Below are 9,512 nucleotides of genomic sequence, written 5' to 3' on the forward strand. Positions count from 1 at the left end.
GTTCTGTCTAAGTTTATACTGTATATTATAAATTTTATTTATCGTGTGAGCTGGAATTACAGTTCGTCCAAATAACTCATTGAAGCCTGGAATTCCCCAAAACTCCGAATACAATAATTTCCAAATAAACTAACTGAAGGGCCGGCTAAAAAACGCAAGCAGTAAACTCGGGAATCGCAAGTGATTTGCAGTGATAACATTCGACAAAAGTGTTTTATTTTTTGTTTTCGCATTCCGGCGGGAGACAACATCGCCGTAAAGAAAGGAACAGCGCATCAAATTCACCGAGAAAATGTCAAGCGTTAACACAAAAAGGGCTAATAAAATATACTAATTAGTTTTGTTTAGTTTTTTTTTTCATTTATTTGCCTTAATTATACAGATATAAATACTTGTTGAAATACTGCAAACTGGTCAGAAAGCATTTAAAACGATTAAAATAGTGGACCGCCATGTTTGTTATTTTTTGGGAATCAATTCAGACTAAAAAAAGAGAAATTGATAAAGGAAACAAAGTGACCCTCTTCTATGTTTGAGTTATACAATTAAAAAATCGTATCTAGGAAACTTGAGGTCATCTTGAGCAAATGAGGTTCCACCTTTATTTACTCCTTTTGTTACCAATGTCCCCTCCTGCCTCAATCTCTTTAAAGGGGGGTAGGAAACGCGGGACGGACATAACTCTGCACCGCAAAGAAGCCTCCTCGTTATTCCCAACACGTCTTGTTTGAAAGCTCAGCAGATGATACAGAAACCATATCCCTGTCTTGGCTTGCCGTCATATTCCCCATTGATTAATTTCTCAAGTATGGGCCATGAGCGATGATAGATGAAGGTTACTTCGTCTGCGTCGTACAGAGCCTTGCTGGCTAATATGTAGGCGAACTCCTCGATTATATACAACACTGCTTCTCTAATGCTGTCGTCATTATAAAGATCGGGATAAAAATCCGCTATAAACAAAACAAAAAGAAACAACATCAACACCAGGTTACTTGCTAACATTAAATAAAATGCTACTGAGTGGTGGCTTGTTTCTTATATTCTGAGTATCAAGTTCCGTGTTCGCTTTATGTTATTTCGTTTTTGTTTTTTTTGCTTTTACTATAGTGAAGAGAAAAAAATCATTTTACGTAATATCACAGGTAAACATGAAAATACCATGTGCATTATATATACATCAACCAAAAAAGAAAAAGCGCTTGATACAATAGATTGGTCGAAGGAAGAATAAGATACAATTACAGAGCTAGTGATTGCACTATCCATGGTTTCGGATTTAACCAGATAGTATCGGATCTAACTAAGAATTTTACTTAGAACTGATCCACATGAGAGTGGCCATTACAACAGTACCTCAACCCGCGCACAATTACTCTACTAACAGGGGATAGGGTAAGAAACAAACACTACATTCCGTCCCTTCTTAGACAAATAGTTCCTAAACTATTTAAATATTGTAAATAGTACAGAAGTATCATACAAGACACCCTAATGTGTGGTTACTGTCCAGTGTCAATTATCTAATATCCTACAATAAAGTCATCAAATCTTGCAGGCGACTTTCTAGTAGTTCTTTGAACTACTTCTTACTCAATTTATCTCGTAAGTGGTAGGGTACGCGACGCTTAGGCTAAATTCAGGTTCTACATTTGCATCAATTGGAATCTTAAGCAGGTAGTCCTTTAGTTTTCCAATGCCTCCACAGCAACCCGGATACTTAAATACTAAAATATCAGTTACTGTCTGATTTTGATGTACAGCATTTACATTTTGGTGTCCCAGCCTTAAGACCTCTAATGCTAACGCAGTTGCTCGTCCTAGAAAAGATTATCCCTTTCCTTGAATAGCTATATATTCCACATTGTTCAAAACAGTTTGTCCCCAAATCACTTGTTCAGTAAACTTGCCAATTATAGGAAGAGGATCTTCACTGCCATAAGGGTACATGTTCGGTTTGCACTTTGCTGATTCACAGACGATATGTTGAGTCTTCAACTTTTCCCAATGTGTCTGATCAATAATATTGCAAGTGGCACCAGAGTCAATAACCATTGAAACAGGTATTCCCCCAACGTTCACTGTTATTTTAGCATGACCGTTTGAATCACCATAACCAGTGCCGGTCACAGGCGTACCTGACATCATTCTGTTCGACTTTCCTGACTTCCAGTTTTGGTGGATGCCTATTTTGTTTGCTCTTACAAACTCTCTGAAAGCGATCCATTCCTTTACACTTGTGGAAGGTCTGGCCCCAAGGTTTACAGCCTTTTTCATTGGACATATGACCTTCTTGACCACACCGAAAACACTTGCCATCAAACTTCTTAGATCGTCCAGACTTGTTTTGCCGACCAGCAGATTCCTTCTTGTTGAAAACTCGGGTAACTTCCTTCTTGTCTCCTAGATCTGCAGTCTGTCTATCGTTTTTCCCTTCAATATCCCCAGCTTGACGTTCTGCATCCTCCAAAGGTCGAGCAATTTCTCACAACTGGCTCAGGGTTAATACTCGTCTCTTCTGAAGTCGTTTGAGCCGCAGGTCATGTGACCATACAACCACTTTTAACTTGGTCAAGAATTTGTTCATCCAAGAATTCTGCTTCGCCAAATTCGCCGAATTGGCCTTTCTGTCGAAGCCTCGTCACGTATTGTTCTACAGTTTTGTTTGGAGACTGCCTTGTTTCACCGAGACTAGCAGAGCAGACCAAGCCCGACCAAGCTCTTAGTTCCCTTACTGGGTTCCAAGAACCTTGGCGAGTTTACTGCAACTGTCGAACGATTCCAGATGCGGCTGTTGCATTTCGCATACACAATATCACAAGTTCAAGGCAAGAACCTTGAGCACTGCGGACGCGCTATCCAGAGCTTCTTGCAAAGAATACTCAAACCGGAAGAGCTGAAACTCCAGGAAAAGGTTGACCAATTCATGGACGCCTTCATTGATGGTATACCCTCACCTTGATGGTATATTCTCATCTAGCGACCGCCTCTGTCAAATCCGAAAAGAGCAGAGCAAGAATCCGGTCTGCAACATGATCAAACAGAATTGCACCGAGGGATGCCCGGAAAAGTCGAGCGTTACAAGTACGCTAAAACCCTACTGGGAAGTCAGAGGAGAGCTGTCAGAACGGACTACTGATAAAGGCAGAGCGCATCGTCATCCCGACGTCATTACGGGAAGAAATAGTCCAAGTTATCCACACTGGTCATCAAGGAATCGTCAAATGGCCAGAAGTAAGTAAAGCAATTGAATAAGCTGAGACGCAGTCCCACTGAGGCACCATACCCTCAAAGCTACCGGAACGTCCGTGGCAGAAAGTGGCGTGTTACAAAAGCGCAACATACTTACTGGTGATCGACTCCCTCTCGAGGTATGTTGAGGTGTCACGTCTATCTGATACAGTGTCTAAGGGTATCATTGAACACTTGAAAGCCATATTCGCAAGGCATGGTTATCCCGAGAGTTCATGACAGATAATGGCCCACAATATGCCACAGCAATATTTGCGCAATTTGCTACGTCATATGGTTTTACTCATGTGACAAGTAGTCTTCACTTTCCAAGATCCAATGGGGATGTAGAGAGAGGGGTCCAGACAGCAATGAACCTGATCAAGAAGTCGGAAGACCCCTATCAAGCGCTGCTAGCCTTCAGATCAACGCCACTAGAGCACGGAGTATCGCCAGCAGAACTACTATTTGGCCGCCGCATTCGTACAACAGTACCAGGTACACCTCCCAGTCTATAACCAGCGTGGCCTGATCTAGAGTCTGTAACAGATAGGCACACTTGCTGCTTTTTATTTTACACCTGTTGCTGCAACCAGAAGATAGCAGTAATGGTTTAACTAGAATAAGTTTTGATAAGTGTCCTCTTACATTACCCCTGTAAATTGAAATGAATATTAGAAAATATGTCCTGATTTTATAACCTGATGTTTGCTGCTTATGTTTTGTTCTAATGTCCAGGAGTATCTTCTGCTTTGCTGGGTGCTATTTCTGTACAGAACTTGCATAAGCACAGATTATTTTCAGCGAAGTCTTTTCTTTATGTCTTCCTTTTCTCTTTTTCTTATTTTTAGTACAATGCTATTCATATTTCACAGAATGCCACATTAAAAGTACCGAGCTACCGCTGCACGCATAATCCTTTAGGAGACACTGCTATGTAAAAGCTGTGGCCATTGCGGGACCAAGCTCACCAAGTTCTTCCATAGAAGGGACGGGCCCTGTTTAAAAACAACTCAAGGAATGAAAATTTTGAAATTTGAATATATCTATTAAATTCAAAAGTTTTACACAGCTTACTCTGGTTTTTAACAGGCCATCCGCATCATAAGTCGAAATATCTGGTCTTCCTCAAAGGCGCGAGTGCGAGATATCTTGTCTCTTGAAATACCATGGAACCCCGACAACTCGACTTCAGGAAAGGGGGGAGGGGGTAAATTTGTTTATTCGTGTGGCTTTCTGGCAGCCAAAGGGGGTGGGGGGTAAACCTAAACCCTCCCCCTAGATCCGCTATTGTCTACCTGACTCCTTGTCTGACATCTCGTCGCGGGGGGTCTTGCCTAGCACCCTCGCCACCTCCCTTACTGCGTCCTGTCGAAAGAGCGCATGCGTGTGGTATAACCGAGTCATCTCTTCCAGCTTCTCTTGGTACACAACGTGCGTGGCAACCTCGCGCGGCCAGTCCACGAAATGGAAGTCACCGGGGAGCTCGCGAAGTTTAGACAACTAAAAAGACACGGCGTCAGGATTCTTATCAGATTGATTCAAGATAGGGAGAGAAGGTAGAGAAGACCTATATTCCCCTGCTAGCAAAGATTTCTTCCTGCCTGTTCCTATCATCTCACTTATCCGTGTTGCGTCTTTATGATCCTTCGCGTTTTCGCTTGTTATTTTATTTCTGTCCGCATGAGAACCCTCTGTCGATAGCTGCTATGGAACGTAGCATGTTGTCTAGAAAAGTCTTGGGTATGGCTTTCTACAACAGTATCACGAAATATACACGTAATCTAATTAAATGTGTACATTTTTATTGCTAAGTAGTACGATTGACTGTTTTTATCATAGGTCATACAAGGCCAACTAATCCTAATCAAAAAACGGAAAAAATAACGAAGTAAAAATAGGACCCTCCCAAAGCCAAAGGGTAAAAAAATAGGACCCACCAAGAGAGCATAAGATAAGAGAGGGACACTTTGGTATTACCCGCGCGCCATGTCGATTCCGAATCCGGCTATTTTAGTAACCACCACCCCACCACTGCGCGTGAACATTTTTACTCACCCTACCCCCGCGCTTTGGCATTTTCATCTTGTTGTTTGCCGCTGTTTTGTGACTTAAACCGAGAAAAAAACACCTTATTTGGACAAATACCATCGAAAATTTCATTCTAGCATCAATGATACGGGCAGTTGCAGTTTATTTAAGGGGATGTAGTACTTCGAGGATTGCAAGATTTCGAAAACGAGACTTCATTCAAGAGCGGAAAACCTCGTGCTTCAAACACCGTTTTCGCTCTAACTTGCTGCTTCTTCGTGGTTTCTCAACATTCATTCTCTTCCTAATGGTCAAACGAAATCTGTAAGTTAGACATTAGATATGATATTGATTTTTGTGAATATTCCGGTGAATTGAGAAGGAATCCAAGAAAAATACATTTCATAAAACTATCCTTGTAGCGGGGGAATGCATTTTTGTGATGATCAAAGCCAGCAAGCTGAAGAATCTCAGCTTTTGTAATAGTGAGAAAATAAAGAGGGAGATATTACTGTACTTCTTTGATGTTGTTATTATTATATGTTTTATTATTATGTTGTTATTATACGAGCTGGAGTCGGGATTTGAATCAAACGCGGTATCACAGCCATTTTATCGCTCGTCGGTTTTTTTTTCTATTTTCTTCACTTTCTTCTTCGCCGCTCAGACTAACGAAACAGTCAAACTATTTAGGGATTTAGCTTTCTGTGAGTATATTTGCCAATCTTGCTTACTTAAGTTAGACTTGTTTTCTTCTTCCGAGTTATTTTACATGATCTCTTTTCATACCTATCGAGTTGGCAAAACAACAACACGCAACCCGCGCGGGAGTAGGACAAAAAAAAAGGAACAAATCCTCACGCGCAGTGGTGGAGTGGTGGTTACTAAAAATAGCCAGATTCGGAATCGACATGGCGCGCGGGTAATACCAAAGTGTCCCTCTCTTATCTTATGCTCTCTTGGTGTGGTCAAATGAATTTTTAATCCTAAAAGATGTCAGAATCGGGAAAAAAATATCCAACAAATGTGTCTGTAATTAACGCTCGTTTGAACATGAAATTCATAGAAAATACGTTTGATTGTCAAATGAATATAGATATTTAGGGGTGATATGTTTACCGAAAACGAGGTTTATAATGTCAGAGTGCTAGTGTTTAGAATTTGAATGGTAATAATTTTGGCTGTTTTGAGCGAGGCTATGTTTTTATGCCATATTCCTTTAGCAAATAAAAGGGGGTGTGTCTTTTAATGAAAGCAAGGAAAAGCATTCAATTCCGACAGCATAGCTCAAATTAGAATCGTTTGCCCTTTCTCGACAAATATAGGATACTTTGAACTCACTTGGCTTGAAATAATTGGCTTATTTGAATAAATTGGAAACCGTCGAGCATTAAGTCCGTTGAAGACCAGTCCCGACAGTTGTAGGAGATAAAATTCAGTGTCACTGATAACGATTTTATAGTATATACATGCAAGGAAAAACGTTCAATTCCGACTACAAAGCTCAAATTAGATTCGCTTGCCCTTTCTCCACAAATATACAATACTTTGAACTCACTAGGTCAACAATTTACTGGGTTATTTGAATAAATTGAGAACTGTTGACATTTAGCAGCATATGTAGAAAAATCCTAAAATTACGATTTAATAGTGTACACAGACAACCTTTTGCAAAAATTGCAGCGCGTGCAAAATACTGCAGCTAGAGTTATTTTTCGAGAGAGTAAATTCAGCCACATAACACCAATTCTTAAAAGCCTTCAGTGGTTGCCGATTGTCTACCGAATTCGATATAAACTGTCATTGATAGGGCCATACCTGGCAATTCACCCAGTTACATAAAGGATTTTATTAACGTTTCAAACAATAGAACTTATAGTTTTAGATCAAATAACAACATGACCCTTAGATGCACCATCAAGTCAAAAAATTCTTTTGAAGATCGTGCATTTCCAGTCGCTGCGCCCCGTCTGCGGAATAGTCTTCCGTAAGAAGTAAGCTGCACAAATTCTATATATAGTTTTAAAAAGGCACTTAAGACATTTTTATTTAAAAAAACATTTAATTTATAACTAGTTTATTTTTTCCATATATTTTTATCATAGCTCTATTTCAATTATATTATTCATAGTTTTATCATAGTTTGCCATTAGTTTTATTTTTTACTCGACGAAATGCGCAAGGAAGTCCATTTACTGGGTTATTTGAATAAATTGAAAACTGTCGGGCATTATAGTCCATCCAAGACCTGTCCCGACTGTCGGGCATAAAGCCATTGCGTTTTTCATTTAGCAATTTTAAGCCAAAAATGTAAGTTTTGACTTCAAAACCCTCCCACCATTATTTCGCCATCAATCGCCGAACGGACACAGGTAATGAAAAAAGTTACTGATGAGTTCGTTCTGTGTATAGGAATTTCTATTCCGCCACACGGTAGACCGAGAAATAACTATTTTATCTGCTACTTCACGTATTGACATATTTTGCACTTTAGTGAGGTAAGATATGACCTTTCGTTTCCGAATCCACGCGACCCCTTTTCAGTGTGACCTTAGATTTCATAACAAATTTTTGTCCTTGACTTGTGCTTAGGCGAACATAAATTATTAAATGATTGCACAATATATTATTATGTATAGTCCTTTGCGCTAGTTTGGTAAGGGATGTATGTTTTTATTAGCACACCTAACGTAATGTAAGTAAAATGTAATTTATTTCTGAATTGGTACACGTTTGCACCGGTCACGGTGCAAACCCTCAGACAATCCGCAACAAAAGTAAGTAGGACATTTTACATAACAACACTTTACCCTCTTTTCCCCCTAATTAATATTGGTTATAGGCGACTTTTAGCTCAAAACACAAGCAGTTGCTAGGTGTTCATTCGCCCTCCAACATTAAGGAGGGGGGGAGGGAAGGTGTCCGTTTCTTGTAACAGATTGTAGATATTTCCCTACCTTTTTAATGGCTCTCTTGCAGTGTGCTCGTAGATAATCGGCGTGTTTTTTCGCTCGTTTCACAGCATCCTTAGATCCCATGGCTCTGTACGTATGTACTGAGGGTTGCTGAGGAACGAATACAACTATTTTCCTGGGCTCTTTGCCGAGAAACTCGACGTACTGTTCAATAATAGGCTGTTTGTAGTATGGGTTACCAGGGCTCATCCCAAACAGCACGACGCCTTTCTCCTCCAATACTCGGTCCCCAGTCGTGAATATCAGCCCGCCATCTTGGTGGTGTTCATGCTTAAGTGGCATTGTATAAATGAACGCAAGGTGGAAAAGGTAAGTTGTACACCTTGGTGAACTTTTGAGAGATACAGGCGGTTGAAGAAGAGATGTTCACGTCTTTGTGAGACAGACGTTGTGCTTGTTAGAATATTATTAGGTTCTATGGTCCTATGGTCCTATTGTCCTATTGTCACGTCCACACAACCACGCATTTATTACTATATAGGTTATCCTGTAATGACGGACGTGTGGTCGCGACCATATGACCTCCTCCTCCTCCTGTTAAAAGCGATATTCTAAGTCATACACGCAAAAAGTGCGATGTTATAAGCGGAAAAGTGCCATATTATGAGATATAATGTGCGGTGTTTTGAAGCAAATTGTCTCATGTCGTGACGCCAAGAGTCAGATGTTGTTGGCGATTTGCATAATGTGCCATGACGCAAGCCTAAACATCCAATCGTGTGTGACAAATAGTCACATGTCGTTGTGCAAAAAGTCCAATGTCGTAACGCAAAAAGTGCAATCTCGTGAAGCACAAAGTGCGTTTGCAAAAAGTGAGTTTTTTTCTACATAGACCAGCATGCTTTGCGAATAGACTAGAAACGTAATTGCGAAATCCTGAGCTTAAATTTTTAGATTCTAGATTTCCAGTCGTTTCTCGAGTTTGATATCTTGACGTTTTTTTATCTCTTTGTGTGGATGATTTATAGCTTGCTTCCCTTGTAATCTATAGGTTTCATTATTTAGTGCATTGTTTAGTGCGTAAAAAATGTTCTTCTAAGAGCGTGTTTTGTTCTTGTGACAATTCGCAATAATTATAAATTGTACGAAAAAAATTATAAACATTTTTTTTCTCTGTATTGTTTGGAATCATAGACGCTTTCAAAATATTCATTCTGCTTTGCAGAAATATAGATGCGTTACTTTTTGCCTTGTAATATCGTTTCGAAATTATTAACAGCGTATATCTTATTGCTTTGATCACAATTGTGATCGAAAAAGGAGTGTTTGCCGAAA

At 39.9% G+C, this 9,512-nt stretch overlaps 1 protein-coding gene across 1 annotated transcript; it reads right to left on the reverse strand.

The window, feature by feature from the left end:
- Positions 1-338: 338 nt before the first annotated feature.
- LOC5516031 lies at positions 339-9,094 on the reverse strand. The gene is made up of 3 exons (XM_001636076.3): positions 8,220-9,094; positions 4,530-4,734; positions 339-953 (listed from the first exon to the last, which is right to left on the reverse strand). Exons 1-3 carry the CDS (start codon positions 8,517-8,519, stop codon positions 736-738), a joined length of 723 nt encoding a protein of 240 aa, XP_001636126.1. The 5' UTR covers positions 8,520-9,094; the 3' UTR covers positions 339-735.
- Between the last annotated feature and the right edge of the window lie 418 nt (positions 9,095-9,512).

This window comes from Nematostella vectensis, chromosome 7 (assembly GCF_932526225.1).
Source record: "Nematostella vectensis chromosome 7, jaNemVect1.1, whole genome shotgun sequence".
Lineage (NCBI taxonomy): Eukaryota > Metazoa > Cnidaria > Anthozoa > Actiniaria > Edwardsiidae > Nematostella > Nematostella vectensis.